We start from the raw sequence: 24,765 nt of genomic DNA on the forward strand, positions 1-24,765 counted from the left end.
TTTGTAGTAGCTAATATAGAGTATACAAAATGTAATGTTTCTGAATGAATGTTACATCTTGAGATTTGATTGCTTACAGGCAATGAAGCAGAAATCTTTCTAGTTTCTACTTGCTCAAATCTTCATGTAGCAGAGTATTAGCTCCATAGCTATAAAGTAAATTGAAAGCAAGTTACAACAAAAATTAATAGAAAAAAAGAAAAGGAGGGGGCCAGCACAATGGCTTCACTGAACAATTCACATCCAAGCATGGCAAGGCAAATGGGCACATGCTCACGTCCCAGCTGATGTACTTCTAAAGCAGTTCTCTGTCCTTGGCCTGAGAAGTAGAGGATGGCTCCAGTCCTTGCAAACCTACCCTCATGTGGGAGACCTGCTGGAAATCTCATGACTCCCAGCTTTGGATAGGCTCAGCTCTGGCCATCGGGGCCATCTGGGGAGTGAACCAGCGGATAGAAGGTATTTCTTTCTGTATTTCCTTCTCGCAAATATGCCTTTCCAATGTAAATAAATAAATACCGAAGAAGAAGGAGGACGAGGAGGAGTAGGAGAAGGAAAGGAAGGAAGGAAGGAAGGAAGGAAGGAAGGAAGGAAGGAAGGAAGGAAGGAAGGAATATACATAATATATATATATATATATATATATATATATATATATATATATGTAGAGAGAGAGAAAGAAAAGGAAGAAAGAAAAAGAAAAGGAAGAAAGTGTGATAAGTATCATTATGTTCTAAAAAGCTATATAAATATAAATTACATAAAGTCTGTTCTTTATATAAAGACTATTTTCAAAAATCCACTTAAAGAAATAGCTCAAAAGAATAATAGAAAAGAACGACATTCCCAAATACATTGCTAAAGTTAAAAACCACTGGATAATATTTAGTTAGGAACATTCAACTTCATGAAGGTATAACCAATATCATTGCCACTTTTATGACCTTGAACATGTAGTTACTGCCCACGGCACATCCACTTCTGAACTTGCCAGGACTAACTATCGTATGTGCTCATCACAAATGTAAATTTCTTCAAGGGGAGTCCAAGCATTCCTGCTCTCTCTGTCGCTACTAACCAGAAAGTGACTTTATGATAACACTATTGCAGTTCTGTTTATGCTGTAAATTTGCTACTTCTCAATAGTGTGGCCATGCCTATTTAATCAATTTTGTTCAGTTGACACTGTGAGAAAGTTCTCTTAGATATTCTGAAGAAAACAAAGATAAACTGTATTTTTTTTTACTAAATAATTAATAGCTAGATGCTTTGTTTCAAAAAGTTTGTTTTACCTATTCAAAAACATTGGGTTGTAAAAGTAACTAATCAGAAAAGATCATGCATTATGCTGATGCATACTGAACTGTTATGGATATCATGGCAATAAAATGATCACTCATTGGGTTCAATAATGCAGGGAAATTCAGAATACAAAAATTTTGGCCATTATTTTTTATTTTCAGTATTTATTTCAATTCTGTGAATGTCAATTATGAGCTTCAAAATCCTAATCATTTTGCATATTGTCTATGAGTACAGTCACTCAGGCTATTATCAGTGTTTATATGTAAGAAAGTATGGGTTCTAGGTCATCCACTGGCAAATCCGAACGCCAGAACAGAGTGTGGGTTGAGCCTGGTTCGGTCGCGATAAAAGCAATACACAACACGGAATGCCAAGGTGAGGTTGCCTGTGCCAGATGTGACCCCAGCACCCAACCAGCATACATGAGAACCAGAAAGGGAGGGGGCAGAACCAGCAGGGGAATAAGGGGGTGGTTCCTTTGCTGGACAGCTACTCCCACTGAAGAGTGTGAGCTGGGAAGGGGATAGACCAGACTAGGCAGGGCTACAACACCTGTGTGCCTCATGTGGACCAGATCAGGGAAAAACCAGGCTGGGCTGATTATTCCTACTGCTGCAATCTACAGTTAGAGTACGTGAGGGTTGCTGGGGCTTAGCCACAGCATCAGCTGGCAGAAGCTGGCACTGGGGGCTAGTTCTGTCAAGTCAAACCACAGAACCACCTGGAGAGTACATAATCTGGGAGTGGGAGTGGACTGGGAAGGAAATAGTGGGATCCTCCCTCTTAGGTTACCACCCCCCACGGGAGGGCACGAAAACTAGGGCAGGGGCTGGGGTGGCTAGACAGAGAGACACCCAACAACATCCGTGAAGGCTGGATAGTTGAGCTGGTTAGATGGAACAAGGTTTTAATACCCACTGACATGTATGAGAGCAGAAGGGGATGTGGGACAGACTGGACTAGTCTGCTACACATATTGGTAAACCAGGGCCTGGTGAGGGTTATTGTGGGTCGCTCCAACTAGGCTGGGCTGCAGCTCCCACTGGTTTATGTGAGGGCTGAGTATGTGCTGGGCAGAACCAGGCTGGACTGCAAAAACCCATTGGTTCCAGTGGAAGACAGGGATGGTAACAGAACCAACCCAGCAACTGCAACCACCAGCTGATCGTGGCGATGGACTGTGCAGGGCCTGGTTCTTGCTAGTACATGCAAGAATCTGGTCTGGGAACACCTCAGACAAAGTTTCTTTTGGGATCCCCCAAATCGAGCTTCCAAACTCAGAACCCCAACCATCAAAAGACAGAGGACAGAACAAGTCAATCAACCACCTCAGCTATATGTTGGCAATGAAAATACTGGACAAACGGAGACTCTATGATGGACTATGTCAATCAGTGGATTCTCCAACGACCTCATCATGCTTGCAGTGGTGAGAGTGGCAGCAATTCAGAATGTAGAACTATCAAAACCACTTGAGCAAGATCCTCAGAGCATGCCCCACATCCGGGATCTGGGGTGAGTGGAAAACTGGGTGAGGCTTCTCCCTTAAAATCCCCTTTTACATCAGATATATGAAGGAAACAATAAGGAACTAATTGTCTTGCCCATCTTCCTGTAGTGCTTGAACCTTTTTACCCTAATTATGTCAAGATTGTCAATCAATTAATAAATAATTAAATATTTTTAAAAAAAATTTAAAAAAAGAAAGTATGGGTCCATCTAGCTCTTGGTATATAATTTTCACATAAGCCATGGGTTAACATAGCTACAAGATATTTTTGTCTATTTTATTTAGGCATATCTTCAATTATACTCAATTTAATTTTTTTTTTATCCATTTTATTGTATTGTTGTTGACAATCTTTACATAGTTAACTATAGTTGAAGGAAAAACAAGAAAAAGAAAAAAAAAAGGTTCAGGGGGATAGGGAGGTGGGCAATGCTATTCTGTCCATATTGTTTCCATCATGTATCTGAGGTAAAGGGGGATATTGAGGGAGAAGCCCCACCTGGTTTCCCGCCCACCCCAAGTCCCGGATGTGGGGCATGCTCTGAGATATGTGCTTAAGTGGAGTTAATAGTTCTCCAGTTATGAGTCACTGCCAGTTTCGCTCGATGAGGTGGTCCACTGATTGATATGGTCCATCATGAAGTCTCCATTTGTCCCATATTTCGCTGCCAACATGTAGCTGGGTTGAATGATTGTCCTATTCTGTCTTCTGTCTTTTCTTGGTTAGAATTCTGAGTCCAGCAGTTCAAGTGGGGAGATCTCCAAAGATACTTTGAGGTATTCCCAGATTAGTTTCTTGTGTGTTCTAGCAAGCACAGGGCCCGGCACAGTCCATCACCCTGATCAGCTGGTGGTTGCAATTGCTGGGTTGGTTCTGTTTTCAGTCCCGAGTTGCACTGGAACCAATGGGTGTTGCAGTCCAGTCTGGTTCGGCCCTTACATCAACCAGTGGGAGCTGCAGCCTAGTTGGGGCGACCCACAATAACCCCCACCAGACCGCCCCCTATCCTGGTTTGCCAGTATGTGTAGCAGAAGACCAATCTGTCCCCCATCCCATTTGGCTCTGGTACTTGTCAATGGGTATTAAAGCTTAGTTCCATCTAACCAACTCAACCATCCAGCCCTCACAGATATTGTTGAGTACCTCTCTATCTAGCCATCCCAGCCCCCGTCCTAGTTTTCATGCCCTCCCACGGGAATAGTGACCCAAGAAGGGGGAACCCACTTTTTCCCTCCCAGGTCTCTCTGTCCCGGTTTATGCACTCTTTAGGTGGTCCTGTGATTTGACTCGACAGAATTAGTCCCCAGTGCCAGCTTCTGCCAGCTGAAGCTGTGGCCCTGATCTAGTCCACATGCAGCGCACAGGTGTTGTAGCCTTGCTTAGTCGTGTCTGTCTCTATCCCATCCCATGCTCTCCAGTGGGAGTGGCTGTGCAGCGAGGGGGCCAGCCCCTTAACCCCCCGCCAGCTTTGCCCCTCCCTTCCTGGATCTCACACGTGCTGGATGGGTGCTGCATTCATATCCAGTACAGGCAGCCACGCCCTGGCGTTCCATAATGTGTACTGGTTTTGTCGCAACCGAACCCGGCCCATTCCACACTCTGTTATGGTGATCGGATTTGCCAGAGGATGACATGAACTGATTCAGCCTGGTCTGCTCCTGACCCATGCCGAATGCATGCCAGTGGGAAACTTTCCATGGCCTATTCTGGGCTGTTTCCAATCATGCTTCTCGCGCTTACCTGCAGGGACTGTGTCCTGCCAGAGGAGTTGCCCAGGCTCCTCCATCAGAACCCCTCCCAATGCCAGATTTTGCGCTTGCCAGGGGGTTCTTGAGCCAACCCTACTCAGTTCACCTCCTGTCCTAGCAGGAACAGTGGCTTTTCCTGGCTGGCTTTCACCCCATTCTGACTCTTGTTGTTGGATGTTTCAGCCCAGCCATGGCTCGTCCATACCCACATACAGCTCACACATGGCTCAGAAGGGGATTGAGACCCAGCCTAGTCAGTCCCACATCTACCCTGTTTCTCCATAACACCAGATGGTGCTGGGATCTGAACCGGCCTGGTGCATCCAATCCCAGCCCACACTAGTGCCTCGGGTGACTGCAACTGTTTTCTAGATAGAACGCAGCCCCCATTCCAGCACATACACCCCTTGGTGGGAACCTCATCCCAGCTGTGGCATCCCAGATTGGGACCGTTCCTAGCCGTAAATCACGCACCTGCACGTGGTTGCTCCAAGGACCATTAGGTGCCAGCCTGCTAGACAAGCCGGAGCTTATCTTTTACTTGATAGGTGTTCAAAGCTCAGCATTATTAAGGGATTCGAAGTTCTTCAAAGGAAGAGTTGCTGGTATTGGGAATCTTTAGGATTGACTCAGATCCCAGAAACAGTGGGTTCACTCTAGAGCTATCTCAGCAGCGATTCAGACGTCCAATACCCCAGAGCTCCCCGGCCGGGCGGCCAGCAGGCTCAGCCTGGCGCCAAATGGTGCACTGGCCGCCCGGGCCCAGCCCGCCATGAGCCATGGGCACATGGCGGACTGGGTTCGGGATCCGAGCTAGACGTCCTCTCCCGCAGCCCTCGGCTCGCCTCTGGCAGCCGGAGGTGTAATCCTGCAGGCCCGAGGTTGCGCCCCTCCCCAATCCCGTTCACCACCCAATGAGGGTGGCGGGTGGGCCCCGGACATGCCCAATCACGGAGGCCTCCCCCCTCGGCGTACTCACCCCAGAAGGAAGCAGGCCCCGCACCCGGGCATGTCCGGGCCCAGCCCGCCATGAGCCATGGGCACATGGCGGACTGGGTTCGGGATCCGAGCTAGACGTCCTCTCCCGCAGCCCTCGGCTCAATTTAATTTTTTAATATTGGATAACAAGATATACGGAGAGGAGGAGAGACAGAGAGGAAGATTCTCCTTCCGCTGATCCACTCTCCAAATGGCCACAGCAGCCAGAGCTGAGCCAATCTCAAGCCAGGAGCCTCTGCTGGGACTCACTCATGGGTTCAGGATCCCAAGGCTTTGGGCTGTCCTTGATTGCTCTCTCAGGCCACAAGCAGGGAGCTGGATGGGAAGTGGGGCTGTCAGGATTAGAACCGGGGCCTACATGGTATCCGGGCACATGCAAGGCTAGGACCTTAGCCACTAGGTCACCGCGCTGGGCTCTACACTCAGTTTTATATTAATCATTCATTTACAATGAGATTGAAAAATGAAAGCCCTCCCTGACACTGTATCATAGGGGACAAAAAGCACAGAAGTAATTCCAGAAAGGTTGCATAAACATCACCCTTGACTTTAATATAACTTACTGGGGAATGAGATCTGTTTAGGGTGTCTATGGGAGGTAATTTTTAAAGTACATACTTTTAGCTGAGGTTTGCAACATGAAAAGACTTCAAATGAGGAAATAGTTGAGAATTCTGCCAGAGAGAAGGACTATTTTGACTTGAATGGAGAAAAGTAGTAAGAATAATAAATAGAGTGATACAGAGCTGAAAAACATTCAAGTGAAATTACAGTGGATCATTAATCTGAAGGGAAATCTTTATCTGAAGGGTAAAATGGAAGACACATAAATTGCTCTGATTTGTGGAAGTTGGAATATAAAAATATAAGTGATGACAATCAAATGTATATTTGAAAGAGGTCCCTCAGGCAGCCTTCAATGCACAGAACAGACTGATGGATAGTTGAGAGGTTAAGTTTTTTAGCAGAAAGACAATATCTTCAAGAGATGGTGTAGGGAAAAGTGGATCATCTCATGCAGAACTATAAAAGAAGGCCACACCGTACACTCTACATACAAAAATCAACTCACAGTGGATTAGGTATCTGCAACATCAAATTGCTAAGGAAACATACATTAGCATTGTCAAATACTTCATGGATAAGGCCTCAGAAGCACAGACAATCAAAGCAAAAATAGAAGAATGGGATCGCATTTCAAGCTAAGAACCTTTTGCATATAGCACAACTAACACTCTATGAACTCAGAAGGCAACCTACAGTATAGGAGACAATGTTTGCCTAATCTGCTGCTGGTAAAGTATTGGAATCCAGAACATAAAGAATTCCAGAAAATCAACAAAAACAATTAACAATCCGATTGAGAAATGGGTAAAGCACATGAGCAGGCATTTTTTCCAAGAATGAAATGCAAATGACCAACACATGAATGAAAACATACTAGAGATCATTAGCATCAGGGAAATGCAAATAAAATCACAATGAGATGCTATCTCACCCCAGTTAGAATTGCTATCATTCAAAAATGAAAAAAATAATGAATGCTACTGAGGATATAGAAGAAAAGGTGCCTGGCTACACAACTGGTGGGAATAAAGACTGGTATATGCGTTGTGGAAATCAGTATGCAGAGTTCTCAGAAATTTAAAATACATCTACCATATGACCTAGTTATCTCACTAATGAGAATATACCCAAACAACAAAATCAATATGCCTTGATTTGTACCTCCCATATCTATAACAGCTCTATCCACAACAGCTAAGATATGCTGTCAACCCAGCTGTCCATCAACAGATGACTGGATAAAGAAAACATGGTATCTATACAAGATGGAACTGTATTCTGCCATAAAAATGAAGTGATGCCTTTTGCAACAAGATGCAAGTCATGACCATTATGTTTAATGGAATAAGCCATACCCTAAAAAACAAATATTACGTGTTTTCTCTGATGTGTGACAGTTAATATATTGAGTACAAAAAATTTTTAATATCTATGATGGATATTGACATTTTGGGAATTAATCACTCTTTATAGCCAATCTATGTGTCAACTGAATAGTGATCTACTTTTTTCTTAAAGATTTCTTTATTTTTATTGCAAAGTCAGATACATATATATAGAGGAGGAGAGACAGAGTGAAAGATCTGTCCAATGATTCACTCCCTGGTGAACTCAGCTGCCAGTGCTGTGCTGATCTGAAGCTGAGAGCCAGAAGCTCCTCTGGGTCTCCCACGCAGGTGCAGGAACCCAAGGTTTCAGGCTGTCCTCAGCTGCTTTCTCAGGCCACAGGCAGGGAGCTGGATGGGAAGTGGGGCTGCCAGGATTAGAACCGGCACCCATATGGGATCCTGGCATGTTCAAGGTGAAGACTTTATCAGCTAGGCCACCACGCTGGGACTGTGATCTACTCTTACTTTGCTTATATATTTGTTATTGGAACATCAGGCCTATATTATGAAGTAAATTAATATAGGTAAGCAGAATGTTTAGAAAACTAGAAGTAGGTGGGAAGAAAGCAGGGTGGGAAGCAGAAAAGCACTACCATATTATCATCATTGTGTCTATAAACTATTTCTAATCTTTTCCCTCTATCTTAATTTTTTAAAATTTCCAGTTAAGAAGAAACTCACTCATTTGAGCCATGATGTGGTTGTGAATTGGAGAAAAAAACATTATCTTGATCTTTGAAAGCAAAAGCAAATAGCCTGGTGATGAATTAAACATGTAAAAAATATAAGAAATGATTCAAGGCGGATTAGGACAATAGGTTAGTAGCCACATGAATGATGATGTCCTTGGTTCCCATTACGAAAAGAGCGCTGACTAAAGAGAAATGCATTTAGTTTGCACCTAAGTTTACAAATCCAAGAGGAGTCACCATAAGCACGATTCTAAATGGTTTAGAATTCACACAAGTGCCCAGCCCGGGTTAAAAATTTGGTAGCCTTAATACATATTGGTACTTAAAACCATAGATATGTATGCCACTTTGGGAGAGAATATGAAGTGGGGTTGTAAAAAATGAAACATTAATAAGGCCATTGAATGCATCCAAACAAAATATAATGATACTGTAAAAAGCAAGGAGGGAGTGAGTAGCACCATGGAGTCAGGCATCCCTGTACTCACACCTCTGAATCCTCCAGCATGGGACCATGTGGTGAGGATCTTGTTTATGATGTTGTCACATTCATTTTTTTCTCCCACCCCTTCTTATGGCACAAACTGATGCATAGACATGAAAGGAGAAACACACTTCTCTAAACTAATCTCCACATGGATCCATGTACATTGGGGTTTGGTCAATTCACTGGGCACTTGGAGTAATGTAAGTGGTTTCTGGTTTAGTGAGTTGCACTCTCTTCTCTTTCATTAACTTAGAAATGTGCTTGTTTGAATGACCTTAAAAATATTTCTTGGTAGTATTCCTGCAATTTATGCTGCATTTATAAAAGTAACCTATTCACCAATGATGTCATACAAGCCCACTTTATAAATGTAACCATGGAAAAAGATTACTTGGATAAATCCCCCAAAGAATTAAAGTCATACCACATAAAATAACTTCTGAAAGTTATTAAAGAATGGTTTAGATAGTAGGATGAATACCATGCCCAACATGTGGCAGAGACAAACAGTACTGTACCTGTTTTGAGAGCCATGTGTCTGATGTCATCTCATATTTCTGAAAGAAAATAATTAACTCTATGAAGCATCTACAGACTGAAATGAGCACAAAACAATGCAATTTGTTTTCTCCATTTACATTCAGGCATTTCTCTCCCTTTAACTGCTGAAATACAATGAGTGACCCTATTGAATCTGTTGTCACTACTGATTTAAACTAGAAGGGAAGGGAAGGGAAAGGAAGCGAAGGAAAGAAGGGAAAAAGGGAAAAAAGAAAAAATGGAAAAATGGAAAAAGGAAAAGGAAAGGAACCCTCCAAAAGAATTGGGATTACATGACATTATCTTTGGTCAACTTTAGAATTCCCAGTGCATGCCACCAGGAAGGACAGATCATTTTCCTACTCTGTTGGCTTACCTCATTCCAACTGCTGTGAACCAACAGACACTGTCATTTATCACTTCTAAGCACCATCACAAAGCAGAATTATTATGCCCTTCAAAGAGATTGGGCAAACTTCCAGTAGTAAAATTTCAAGTGGACATTCTTTCAATACTCCAAACACTCCTAATGATTGGAATCATTGCTTATTCATAGTACTTCAGTGTTGAAAGACACACTCAAGCATTTTGAAAGTACAAAACTCCATGCTCTCTAAAACAGTCTAGTAGATAATTGAAGCAAAATCTTACTGAAAAATGGCAAAACATAGACTAATTTTAATTTCAAATAAATCCATAAAGATCAAATAACTTTCAATAATACTGTTGACAGATAATGACATGCCATGCAGTTTCTTAAAAGAAATAAGTCTAAAGCAAATATATTTAAGAAAACAAAATTAACAGCACATTATATATTCCAGTAGGTATATATATTCCAGCAGATAGAGGCAGAAATTTCAAATTATTTATTGCACTATTTTATTTACAGGGTAATTTTTTCACAATTTTACCTTTTTAAATTCATATCAGTATTACAGTATAATTGACAACTATTTCTTTCCAAAGCATTTTTCTATTTTTACTCAAAACGTGTTCTATTTTTAAAATTTTATATTTTTATTTTATTTTTAACATCATTTACTTAGTTGAGAGGGATGCATACCCATGTGGACATGCCTAGGGAGAGCATGTGGGGAGGGTGGAGGTATAGAGAAAACTGGGTACAACAAATATTTTGGTTTTATTAGAATTTTTTCTATTCTGTGCACTGCAGGGGGGCAGGAAGGAAGGAGACGACAGGCTGCTCTTTGCTGTCAAACTACATCAGTACCCAGGAATAGGGTCAATCATTTGAGTATATTTTAGAGACCTGATGTGGGAATGAATGTTCCAAGTGTGTTACTTGAGTGGTTTTTATATATCTAAGACACTGTCACCTTAGCTGCGCCAGGGTTTGAGGAAATCTCCCCGAGGTCTATTAGCTTAGTGATTCCACAGCCCAAGATACTTGTTGCAAAGCTTAGCCAGGAGGTTTGCCCAACCTGTTTTGCTTTCCAGCTCCCAAAAAGGCAGGAGATGTTCTCGATTGCTCTAGATGAGCAGGATGTTATGTCCCCTTCATACACCTGGGCAGACTGTCCACTGCACAGGCATCAGCAACTAAGGATGCCCAGATCCAATATGTACTCTCCAAGAGTGAACCACATATCTTATTTCCCTTGTGGCTGGAGTTTGAATCCAGTGATCTAGCTGTGGAGTCCCCCAAGAGATTCCACTTGAACGACAACAGACTTGACGTTTGTGTATGTCAGCCAGTGCAGTGCCAGTTTGGTCCATCATTTGCACCAATCAAGGCATTTTTTTTCAGCATAGTTTTGCAACATGTATTAATCAGGAAAACATTTAACATAACTATTTTCATTTCAGCAAAGCATTTACAGTATCAGTAAGACACAGAAAATAATTGAGTTTTCTACTAATCACTAATATCACCAAATGCTGTATAGGTTGTAACTGAGACTAGATACAGATAAATTATCCAAAGATAATTGGCTTTTCCGGGTCCTTTTATACTTTTCCTATGAATGTGAATGTGAAAACATCTAGTCTGTTCTGACAGAAAGTGTCCTATGAGATAGTAATTGGGATCTATTTAAATTACAGTTCAACTTAATTAGCCTCTAACAATATTAGGCCCTTCAATTAAAAATCTCTTAAAACACATTTCAGTAAGATGATAGTTTTCAACATTGGTTTTTTCATGATCTTCCCTAAATGCACTGAATTTTTAAATGTATAATTATTTAACTGGTGTTTTCAGCTTATTTTTCTTTGTTTTATTGCCAATTTATGCTTTGTTGCTTTATAATTATTCTGGGGCCCGTGTTACAGTGCACCAATTGACCCAATGCTTAAAGCATCTACATGCCAAATCAAGTGCCAGTTCTAGTCCCAGCTTAATGGTAATGAGCTTGGGAATACAGAAGAAGATGGCAAGGGTACTTGGTCTCCTGCCAACCATATTTTACACCCAGATGGACTTCCTGGTGGTGGTATCAGTCCAGCTCAGAGGTGGCTGTTATGATCATTTGGGGAATGCGTGGAAAAATGAATGAAAAAAATCTCTCTCTGCTACTCTTTCAGATAAATAAATAAATCTTCAACAACAATTATATGTTTGAGACAAATTCGAAATTGTCGAGAAATTTACAAGACCAGATCGCAAAACCTGAGCACATCCTGTTTGCTTATTCTGCTTCCCCATATTCCTTGTGTTCTAATTCAAAGTCATTTAAGAGAAAAATAGAGGTTTTTTTTTTTTAACAAAATCATTCAAAACGAAATGATAAAGTATTTTTTTAAGATAAACATTCTGATAAGTTGCAAACATTGTACTTTTTCTTGCCCTAAAAACTTCAGTGAGCATTTCCTTTGGAAACATAGTTTCCTGTATAAGCATAAAACAATTTTCAAAATCAGGAAATTGAACATAAGATTGGGGTTAGTACACTGACTCTGCCAATTGTAGTCTATTTTCAAAACAAATTTTTGAAAAGTTTACATATGTAAATTTCATCAGCATATAGAAACAGATTTATTTATGTCTTGCCAAACATTATGTTCTTTCCTGCAAATTATTCTGAATTACTGCCTATGGTAAAGTTTGTAGACAGCAGTGAAAATGGATATTTTCCATACTGTGATCCTAATGTCAGAAAATGACAATGATTCACTGTTGAGGTTATTTTTAGGGCACCCTTTTTTACAATGTCTCTTCATTATTTGAAAGTTATATGGAAATTCACCAATTGCTTTCCTTCATTTATACAGATTATTTTTCCTCCTGTTTCTCTCTTTTTCAAATTTTTTAAAAATTTTTCATTTGTCATTATACAGCTCTGTAGGCACAGGGAATTCCCCTTTCAATCCACCCCAATTATTTTCCTCTATATTATAACAATAGTATAGTCCTTCAAGAATAGTCACAAGTCCACCGTTCTGCTATTTAATAATATCATGATATTGTTGCTATAGATCATGGTAGAACACCCAGTATCCTATTGCCAAAATGTACCCAGCAGTTTCATTGGAAGTCTATCTTTTATTTAGAAATAGAGATATATAGTGCAATGTATATTCATTTCATAATACACTTGTTTCCATTATACAGTTTCTCCAGATAAATAGATGCATATGCAGTTTTTCTGTATATCTACTGATGTTCAGTGAAATAAGGCAATCCCCAAAGGACAAATATCGTATGTTCTCTCTGATATAAGGCCACCTTCATGTAAACACAAGACCAACAGCTGTACAGGTAAACAAGCACATATATTTATCTAGAGGAACTGTTTTCTAGAAGGATTGCATTAACTAGTTTTTAATATTAACTCAATCTTGAACTTATGGGATTAGCCCTCTTCGGTCGTGAGATATGGTCCTCTGTTTTTAGTCCTTGAATTCAATATTAAATGTTTAATAATTGTGTGTGTGAGTGTGTGTGTGTGTGCACGCTCATGAGTGTGTGTGTGCTCTTGAGTGTTTTGGAGCATCTATGAAAGAGTAAAGTGTTCTCTTGCAATGTTCCAGTCTGATTCTAGTATTGGCAGTACACTGTTAGCCATTATTTTGTGGCTGAAATGGTTCAAATCCTAAAATTCGCATTATATCATTATTCCTTACAGCCATTCTATCATGTCATAGTTCTCAAAACATATTCTTCCAGCTTAACTTTGTGAAGTTTGACCAACATGTTGCCACATCTAACTCCCAACTTTTGGTTATCACCTTCCTAGTCTGTCCCTCAGAGTTCTAGGTTTGTAAGTATGATGATATGAGAACTAATTTTTCAGGTTAATCTTTTTGTGTTCCAAAACTGTTTTCTCGATTGGGAGTTTGGAGCAGCGTGTGAAGTCTCTGCTCTTAGTGCCAGCATCCCCTACTGAAGTGTAGGCAACCTTGGCTGCTGTGCTTCCGGTTCTGCTCTATGGTCATGCATCTGCAACCATAAATGACAGCTCACGTGCTTTGGCTCCTTCACACAGGTGGGAGTTCTAATTGGAGGAGTGGGCTCCTGGCTTGGCCTCACCAACCCTGATTACTGTGGCCATGTGCAGGGAATGAGGCAACAGACAGAAGATCTCTTTCTTTCTTCCTCTCTCTGTATCACACTTTCTTTGAATAATAAAGAAAATGCTTTTATTCATTATTTTTATGACAGCTCCATAGGCTCAGGGATTTCCTCTCCTAGCTTTTCTAACTCCCCTCCATACAGATTCTATATATTATGACAATAGTAAATAAAATATTTAAAAATATATTCTATTTGTGTTACTGCTATATTTTGAGATTAACATTTATACAGAATTGAAGAGATTATTTTTAATTGTTGCATAAAATGTTTTCAGAATGGGCTAGTGTTGTTATCAGATTTAGGCACTGCTTCCAGTGCAGGAATGGGCAATGGTTACTGTCCCAGTTGCTCCCTTTCCAAACCAACTATTACTAATGTGCCTTGGAAAACCAGTGGAAGATGGCCTAACTTCTTGGGCCCTTGTATCATGTGGATGACCTGGACTTCAGTTCTGGATGTGGTGGCCATGTAGGATGTAGGCCATCAGAAGAGACCTCGGGCCTGGCGCCATGGCCTAGCGGCTAAAGTCCTCGCCTTGAAAGCACCAGGATCCCATATGGGCACCGGTTCTAGTCCAGGCAGCCCCGCTTCCCAGCCAGCTCCCTGCCTGTGGACTGGGAAAGCATCTGAGGATGGCCCAAGGTCTTGAGGATGCTGTACCTGCGTGGGAGACCTGGAGGAATTCCTGACTCCTGCCTTCAGGTTGGCGCAGCACCAGCCGTTGCGGTCACTTAGGGAGTGAATCTTTGGACCGAAGATCTTCTTCTCTGTCTCTCCTCCTCTCTATATATCTAACTTTGCAATAAAAATAAAATAAATCTTTAAAAAAAAGGGAGACCTCTTTCTGTTCTTCCTTTCAAATAAAATTTTTTAATTATAAATATCGAACTGATTATTAATAGTACTGTCAAAACCTGCTATAGACTTACTAATGTTTTGGCTAATCAAATATGTGTAAAGGAATATTAAAATCTTCAAATATAAATGTTTCTGTTTCTTTAATGTTATTAGTGTTTGCTAATTTTGGCTTGAATGTTTTAATTCTTTGTTATTAGGTATGCAAGTCTTTCAAGTAGTAATATCTCCCATATCAATTAACACTGTTTCATTATGAGATAGTGCTATTAATTTCTGGCAATAGACCTAAGATACATGGTTGTAATTTACTGAAGTGATCAGTCATGTTCTAGAAAAAAAAATAATAAACCAGCAAAAACATGCTCAGTATCGATGATGACTTTCTTCTTCTCACTTAGACCTGAATTTTCATCCAATGCCATTCCCTCAGTCCTGAGTAACATTGTTTTCTATTAGTATTAATGTCATTCTACAGGTGATGAATTCTCTGTTGTCTTCTATCTGAAAATGTCTTGTTAATTTTCATGCTGAAAGTGATTTTCATAGAATATGGGCTTTCAGTTTGATATTGCTTTGCTTCTCATATTTTAAAAATAATATTCTATTGCATTTTTATATTTTGATATGAGAGCTAGGCAATAGTTTCAATATTTTGCTACTTAAGTATAATGTGCTATCACTCAGGCTGCTTCTATTTTTTTCCTCATCTGGTTTATGATAATGAGTATGATGTGTCCATACACTGTGTGTGTGTGTTTTTTTTTTATTTGTCTCTATTCTGTTTGGGTTTGCTAACTTCTTGGAAACATGGAAAAACACATTTTTATTCAACCTGGAAAAATTTAAGCAATTATTTCTTATTCCCTGCCCACCATGATATCTTCAACCCCACTTTTGCACTTAGAACTTCACATATATATATAATAATTCTCATTGTTCTGTTGGAAACTGAGGCTTTGTTTATTTGCCAGCTTTTTAAAAAATGGATTTATTTATTTGCTGGATGAAAGGTCACATATTAGAGTGTAGGCGAAACAGAGACAGATCCACTCCATCCACTGTTTCACTCTTCCATTAGTCATAGCAGCCAGGAATGAGCCAGACTAATACTGGGAAACAGGAGCTCCATTTAGGATTCCCATGTGAATGACAGGGGCCCAGATTCATTAGCAGGAAGCTGGATGAAGGGTAAAGCAGCTGAGATGCCAACCATTACCGTAACCTTGAACGTAGGGCTCAAATATAAAAGCTAAACCCAATGTACTACCATGCTGGCTCAGGAGTTCACTTATTTTTCCCACTGCAAAATTGCCTCACCTATTAACACAGTCTTTTTGTTATTTCTCATGTTTAATACCATCTGTTTCTGTTCTTTACATTCTACTTTGGCTTTTAAAAGTTTATAGCTTTAAACCAAAATGTTTGATGCTTAATTATTCAAGATGTTATTTAAAAAAATATTTATTTGAAAGAGTTGAGAAAAAGAGAAAGAGAGAGAGAGAGAGAGAGGAAACAGAGGGATAAGAAGAGAAAGAGAGCAAGACAGACAGGGGGAAGAGAGGAACCATTCATCTGCTGGTCCATTCTCCAGATTCCTGCAGCAGCCAGAGCTGGGTGAGGCAGGAGTAGGGACCCCCTTGCTTCCCAAGTGGGTGGCAGAGGATGAAACACTGGACCATCTTCTGTGATGCTTCAAAGGTTTGATATGAGAAGGGCACCCAGGTGGAGCTTCTGGCTCCTGGTGTCCTGCTGGGCTCAGCCCTGGCCTTTTCTGTAATCTGGACGAGCAGGTGGAAGGTGGATCTTTCCAACATCTTTCAAAGCTTCAGCTAGAAATGCATTGCAGTTTTACAGTAGGGTTTTCCACTATTTATAATAGAAAGGAAAGTTGGGTATGTTTATCTTTTCTAGACCAAAATTTGAAAATTCATTTCAAGTATACATTACATAGTAATTTAAACTGATTGCACTAGTAAGGACCTTAAACATGATACCTGTTGGTGTTACTTATAGAAATTCATATGTAGCATGCTTTCTAAAGCAAGTGATTCAAGAAGAACCATCAAAAAAAACCAAACCCTACATTCAGTTTGGGCCCTTTGCGGAAGCCTAGTGCCTAATGTCCTCGCCTTGCATGAGCCAGAATCCCTTACGGGGGCAGGTTCAGATCCCGGCGGCCCCACTTCCTATCCAGCTCCCTGCTTGTGCTGGGAAAGCAGCCACGACGGCCCAAAACCTTGGGACCCTGCACCTACATGGGAGATTTGGAAGAAGCTCAGGGATCATGGCTCTGGATAGGTGTAGCTCGGGCCCTTGCGGTGCAAGTGAATTAATGGACAGATGATCTTCCTCTCTCTCGTCCTCTCTGTGTATCTGACTTTCAATTAAAAACAAAACAAAACAAAACCTATATTCATTTCATTTAAGGACATAGAAATGGTTCTTTTATAAACCAGACTGGGGTAAAAATGCGCATATAAACATACAGAATGACATACGTCATATTCCCAAATTGGAGACAAAATATGGAGAAAATACTAGTAAAGTGGCTTGAGCCACCACTAATGCTGTACAAGAATTCACATATTTTGTAAAGTTTTTGGTGTTCTGTTTATCAATATGGCTCATTTCAAAGTTTGGAAGCTTTATACATGAAAGAGACATACTCACAAAAAGAAGACTGTCTTAATAATTCTTTGGTATCTTCAGAAATTAAATACTTAAGTCTTTACAAATGATTTTTGGATGTATCGTTAAAGAAGAGAAAACATTGATTGTTAAGCATAAAGTAATATGAAATGATACTCACTCTACTACAAGCACCCGTGGTGGTCTCACACACAGTGAGAATGGAGATGTTCTGAGGCCGATTTAACCATCTTACCACCGTCTTGGTATTGCTTACCCATTTAACCATAGTGACATAATATTCTCTAGTTTGAAAACAAAAATGAAGCATAGGTTCAGAGCCAAAGAACCTGTACTGTCCCAGTGCTATAAACTTGTCGTCTTTATCCAAGCTGACCGAAACACAGTAACAATTCTGTAGCATCTTAATTTATATTAATAAATATGATAAGTGTTTAGTCTATATAAATGCAAACATGTGTATATATTTATATACATGCATATACATATATGCATAGACAAAAATTAAAAATACATTTAGGAGTAAATTATGCCTGAGAAAATTAGTCTTCAAAAACTGAACATAATTAGAAGCTAAAAATTTCAGAAAAAAAAGGTTGCATTGATTAGTACTAATATATGTGCAAAACACATACACATTTTAAAATTATATTTAACAATACAATCACTATTTAAAAGGAAAAGTCACTGCAAATTATATTCTATGCATTCACTTTATCATATCTTACTTCACAAATGAGTATTTTGGTTATACGACTAAGAATAGTTTATTCTGATCTTTGTATATTATGCAACAATGATCACCTGCAATCTAAACACACACACATATATACATATGTTTTGTAATATTGCTATTTATTTGATTCAGGATAAAATAAGTCACCAAACTATAGGAAAGGAGATGAGTGTTATTAAAGTTTTAGTACCATGAGGATGATAATAATAAGGGCTTCGATGAACACAGAGTAATTTGAGATTGAGAAAAATGTTTATGTATTTTCTTTTATAACACACTGAAGATTCTATACTTTCAAATTTACATAAAAATTGCAAAACTCTCCACCCACACACAATTAAATGTAGTTCTAATTTGCTCAGAATAAACTTGCCCCATGTGAGAATAAAGGAGTAGTTTTAGATAAGGTTGGAAAGGTGACATCCCAGAGCATTGTATCGAAGTGAGTCGACTTGGCTACCACGGCACAGGTAATCTCACTAGGGAAGAACAACCTGGGATACAGACCATCTGCCTTTCACGTGTGTGACTTACAGGTCCAGTTCCTCGAAGCTCACATTTCCAACCACACAAAGTAGCGCCTACTTCCATTGCAAAATCTGTTAGTCCATCAAAATGAAGATGTCAGGGAAAGGCCAAGTTTAACTTGTCAGACAATGAAGCCTGCCATGGTTTCTTCAACAAGCTTTTCAAGACATGTGGCAGCTTTCACAACTAGCTAAGCCCTGCTTGAAAAGTGGCTTGAAATTCAATGAGATCATAACCTCAAGTGCGCTTAAACAGAGCTAACAATGAAGCTCAAAATCAAATACGCAGCTGGTTAAAACATACTCTGACCAAATCAAAGGGCCTTGTAATCTTGCACAGAACATGTTCTGTTCTTTCCCACTGGATAGCAGCTAAACTGATTTATTTTGCATAATTATGTTAATCATTGTGAATATTAAAAAGCAGAAAATACAGATATTAACTTCTTTATAGTTTATCTAGTAAATTTTGTTGAGAGTCAAGGGATAGTGCTTATAAGCAACAAATAAAATATAAAATGCTGAAAAATATCTAGATCTGATTATTTCTGAATAATTGGCAAGAATGTCTTTAAAATGAAAGAACAGGGCCAGTGCAGTAGCCTAGTGGATAAAGTTCTCACTTTGCATGTGCCATGATCTCATATGGGTGCTGGTTCGTGTCCTGGCTGCTCCACTTCCATTCCAGCTCCCTGTTTGTAGCCTGGGAAAGCAATAGAGGATGGGTCAAAGCCTTGGGACCCTGCACCCGCATGGGAGACCCAGAAGAAGTTCCTGGTTCCTGGATTTGGATCTGTTTAGCTCCAGTCTTTGCAGCCATTTGGGAAATGGATCAGTGGATGGATTATAATTTCTCTGTCTCTCATTCTCTCTGTAAATCTTTCTAATTAAAATAAATAAATCTTTAAAAAAGAGAACAATTTGTACTTTGTTAATAACTAACCAAAGACTGCCAACGAAAGAAGGAGATAATTTTTGGAAAGTAATCCTGATAGAACTGGAATACACTTGTTTTTCAAATATAATATAATATAGTTAAGTTTGTTAAAGGTAATAAGCATTTTTTTTTTTTTGCAAAATGAGTTGATAATCTAACGTAACTTAAAAAGGTGAGCCACAACAACAGCTCAGATATTCAACTTTGACTGCTGTCATTTTCCAAGTAGCTCCTAAGTAAAAAGACATGAGAACATACTGCCACGTGAAAGACACTCATGTCCGGGCAGCTCCACTTTGAATCCAGCTCCCTGCTTGTGGCCTGCAAAAGCTGCAGAGGATGGTCAAATGCCCTGGGACCCTGCACCCAAACTGGCAACCTGGAAGAAGCTCCTAGCAGTGAACCAGCAGATGAAAGATCTTTTTATCTGTCTCCCCTTCTCTCCATAAAACTGCTTTTCCAATAAAAAAAACATTTTTAAAATGACTACTTTATAGCCAAAAGTGGTATTTCTGTTTGATTAGGTGATTAATTTCTAACAAGAAATAGAATCATATACTCATGAACAAAATTTTAATCTGATGGGAAATATCTTTGTATACTTTTATTCATATTTAAGGATGACCCTGTAATGGTAATAAATACCTAAAGAGAAACAATTTTCCCAAAAATTGAATTTATAAATTCATAAACTTACTTGGGATACGTCCAAGGCATGGCAATTTCTGTGCACTTTGCCCTGTGACTTAAAGCAACATAACCCCACTGTCTGCAAGCATCCAGGCTTTCTCAGAATGAGGGATCAGGCTCAGTGGCTGCCTTACCTGGAATTGTGACACTGCTTGGCCTGCCTGTGCAGGAGTGGCCATCCTCCTGGAATTCCGTCTCATGAACACATTAGATCTGATGTCCCTTGACCAGTGGCCAGCCGATGCCTTTCTGATAACTGGCTTTCCTGCTTGTTCCTAGTCTCCATGGCTCTGGTTGACCCAGGAAGTCCTCGAGGATCTGGTCCTCTTGAGCCACAGAGACAGAGACAAGCGGGTTAGAGGGATTGCACTTGAGTCCACAGAGACTTTTTATCAGCTGGGTGGTCTGGCACAGAAGATCTAATTATCCACAAGAGTAGGTAAAATGGAGGCCCCAGCATCACCCGCAGGTGGTGTGCTAGCAGTCACACTGTGTTTTTAATGGCTTCCTGTCCAATGATCCCTTGGCACTCACAGCATGAACTTTGTGCATGTATAGTTATTCTGATGTCATTCTCTTAGAGAATAATCTGGGATATCTGCCCACAAATATATTGCGATGGCATTCATGACCAATTCATTTAGTGTCGTACGAAGACCTCCATTAACAATTGTGCAGTAAATACAGCAAGGGTTCTTTATGACACTTTCTCATGAACAAATACATTTATGAATTATCTTTTAAGAAAATGTGTTCTTTCTTGCAAGCACAAGGGATGTGGACTCTAGATACACATCAAATGAATAGAAACTATGACCTGTGCCAAGCTCAGAACAATGATGCAGGTTGACAGTACGGGGTCAAAAGCAGTGGTTAACTGGAGAAAGAACTCAGATGAATAATGTTAAAGATACAGTGTAAGCAGAAACCCCATTATTACTCTAACTATTCTACGTACAAATGAAAAAGGATCACTCCTTCAAATAAGGCAGCAATATCCACTCTGTGGAATTATATGTGGTTTACTCTCATAAAAATATATACATTGATTCTAACTATGTAGTCTTTATTTTAATGATTTCTTTATTAGAAAGGCAGACTGCCTTAAAAAAAAAAAAGAAAGAGTAATGGAAGGGATGGAGGAGGGGAGACAGGAGAATGATCCATGGGACCACCTTCCATTATTTCCCAAACTCTGTAACATCCAGGTCTTAACCAGGTGAGATTCAGTAGTCCAAAGTTTCATCCAAGTCTCCCACATAAGTATTAGGGGCCTACTAACTATCTCATCATCAGCTGCTTTCCCAGAAACATTACTAGGAAGCTGGATCGGAAGTAGAGCATCTGGAACACAAACTGGCACTCTGGTATGGGAAGCTAGCATCGTAGGGACTGAACCCACTGTGTCAAAATGCCAGCTTCCACCTGTGCATTTTGAATTTCACACTTGAGAGTTTTCATAAAGGTGCTGAGTGCTTGCTTGCAGTACTCGGACTTCACCATGCAATGATTTGTAAAATGTCTCTTCCTATTGTTCTGGGGATATTCATGAAGGGGACATCATCCTAGTCCCTGCTAGGATTCATTTGTTATATTTCAGAAACAGTATATACTATAATTTAAGTTTATGAGAACTGAATGATAATGAGTTGGAACGGACTTCAAGAAAGGTAATACTCTTAACCTGCATTTGTTGGACACATTGTCTTTAGTGGGATCTAACAAATATTAAGCAAACGAGGGGAACATAAAAGAAATTAGGCTTTTCTCTAAGCTGTCTTATCTCTTTAATTTCTCTCAAAAACATACAGAGAAATTGAAATTTAGGATTTTAAGTCAGTTCGTTTAAGTGCCTGGTTGAAGGAAAGGTAACAAATTGATTCTATCTTGGGGACTCTTCTATAATAATTATAAATAATAGTTGATATAAATAAGTAAGTAAAAATTCTAATAAACTATCAAAAACAAAACAAATGATCTTAAATTAAAAAAAATTAATCTCTGAGTAGAATTCAGGGAATATAATTCATAAGACAGCCCAACTCATAGAAGCACATTTTCCAATACTTATTAATATTACTCCCTATACAGGGATACCCATGAATAAAGGATCTTCCAAATATTCATGGAAAATATGTATCAGGAAAACTTATTTCTGCATTTCAAAAATAACATAACATTTCAAAATTAACTTATTCTTTAATTCCACTTTCCACAAACCTTTTGAAATATTCTTGTATGTTCAATTATTATTCTTATTTACATGGTAGTTTTATTAAATGGAAGAAACTTGAGGAATTGTTACATCTGAGAGTCAGTTGTCATAGAAAAAAAGCAAAAAGGAATAGAGATATGACCACTTCTATTAACTGTTGGTATACTGAAGATTTATAAATATGTGATACATGCTTAAGTAACATACTCAAAAGAATAAACAGTTAAGTTACTACAGTAAGTTAATTATTTGGGTATCATGTATCTCAAAGAATCCAGGTAGCAATGCTAATTTAACCAGGTAAGGGCAACATAAAAATTCAGGAATTGATTTTGCCATAATCAAATGAAAGGCAGTGGATTCCCACAGTGTTCAGTCTAACTGCCATTAATTGTAGCCAACTGATGCTCTGGGGCCAGCGAGACTGAGCCCTATGTGAAGCTAGGCTTCACACCTAAGCTGTTGCCCATGCATGGGGATACTTTTCTTGCTATCTGAGCTTCTGACAGTCTGCCAGAGAAAAGCAACACACAGATAGGATGGGTCTCCACCTGCTGAATGAACCCTCCCCAGTACTGAGCACCTGTGCTGTGGCCAGTTTGGCACCTGGTCAATGTGCTTTGGCCTTTATCAGCACTATCCTGATGGTGTGCTATTCCTCCCACATCTTCTGTAAACCAGCTGTTCAAAGGCTTCACTAAAAATCCGCACTCCATGAGACAGTAGGGATTGAAATTGGTAATCTGCTCTTGTGGTAGTATGCCAAACTAAATCTTAAATTGTTCTCATTCTAATTCTTTACCAGGGATAGAGACTGTGGTTTTTATAACATGATGAGCATAACTCAAACTCCAGACACAAGACAAATATGACAAATTTAGTATGACATGGGTAAAGTACAACTAAATCTATATTTGTGTGTTTTGTATAAATAGTAACAGAATCAAAGTGACAGAACACTATTTTCTATCAGAGGGAAATATAAAATGTACAAAATGTATCCTTACTGCAAATATTCAAAACCAGCATAAAAATTGGAAATCATTCCCAAACTTGGGTATGTAGGCCCAGAGAAAGGGAAAATGACTTGCTCAAGATGTATTAATAGACAGATGACTAGGATACTCCTAGTTTGGTGTTCTTTCCTATTACTCGGAGTGTAAGCAAATCAAAGGAAAATATCAGAGTTAGGGATCCTGAAACAGGACATCAGCTTAAGTAGCTACTCCATTTCTGGAAAAACAATTCACAGCTGGTGTGAATGGAGCTCAGGAATAGAAGCTCTTGACTTTTCGCCCAGTCCTTTAGTATGGTCATTGAGATAAATCATAAATCACGGAAGCATTCTGTCATCTATGCGATTGTCCTCATCTCGTGTTCTACCTTCGTGGAAACTCGTCCTGAGTGTCTACTTTAATATCTATTTTTCCAAGCCATGCTTTTCTCATCAGTATGAAAGAAAACAAAATAAACAAACATATTTTTTAGTTGATGATGGCATTCTCAGTGTATACATTTGAGTCATTTTTTTCAAGAAGAGATTGTTCCTACACATATCAGGCTGCACTGCCTGTACCATTTCCCCACTGAGATGGAAAGTATCTAAATAGGTCAACATCTGAGTGGAAGTTCTGTTGGAATCAGTTACCCTGCACTGATTACCGACATAAGCAAAACAAACTTTGAATTTGGGACCCTATCATCCAATACAGTATGAAACAGTGTTCTTGTATCAGCCACCTGTCCTGTGCTGATGAAAGGAGTCGGAGTGGGAATGGTAATAGGATAGAAAGAACAATGAGGCCCCTCTGGTAATGTGGAACACTTCCTTACCCTAGCTGGGAAGCCAGCCTAAGAAAGCAGGTGCAAATACAAGACTTAAAAACTTTTTGTTGCTTATCTGGGAAAAATGCAGGCTCTGCCAGCCACACAGAGGGCCAGGTGGTTGGAGTTGTCAGTGACCAGCCTCCAGAGAACATAAACAACTTTCTACCCATAATCCCAATCCACCCCTACTTGATGTCCTTGGTAGAGCCTGAGAAAAAAACATATTCTATGTCTTGTAAAAGTCACAAACAAATGGGAACAATGGAAAATAGAAGTGCAGACCAAGTGCACACCACAAGCAACACTTTTCTTGAAGAATCTTGTATGAATTCCCCAAGTGGTATAAAACCCCCAGATTACTTCAATACAGCGTTTTCCTTCTGAAGAAGCCTCTCCTGGCTGCTTGCTTTCAGTTCTTTCTGACCCTCTAATCATCACTGAAATTCTTTTGCTAACAGTTCCTTTCTTTGTTCACGTGCCTCAGAGCTCATTGCAGATGGAGCATGCTTCTAAGGTTCGCTGTCAGCTGTTACATCTAGGTGTGTTGGACAA

General features: G+C 39.6%; 1 protein-coding gene across 1 annotated transcript in view; it reads right to left on the reverse strand.

Moving 5' to 3' along the window:
• DPP10 (dipeptidyl peptidase like 10) overlaps window positions 1-24,765 on the reverse strand; it is a 537,944-nt gene that overhangs the window by 86,553 nt on the left and 426,626 nt on the right. Inside the window, exons 11-12 of the mRNA XM_058664194.1 lie at window positions 17,442-17,565; window positions 9,216-9,254 (exon numbers count right to left, since the gene is read on the reverse strand). Coding sequence (XP_058520177.1) covers window positions 9,216-9,254; window positions 17,442-17,565 — 163 coding nt within the window. The remainder of the gene's footprint in view (window positions 1-9,215; window positions 9,255-17,441; window positions 17,566-24,765) is intronic.

This window comes from Ochotona princeps, chromosome 5 (assembly GCF_030435755.1).
Source record: "Ochotona princeps isolate mOchPri1 chromosome 5, mOchPri1.hap1, whole genome shotgun sequence".
NCBI lineage: Eukaryota > Metazoa > Chordata > Mammalia > Lagomorpha > Ochotonidae > Ochotona > Ochotona princeps.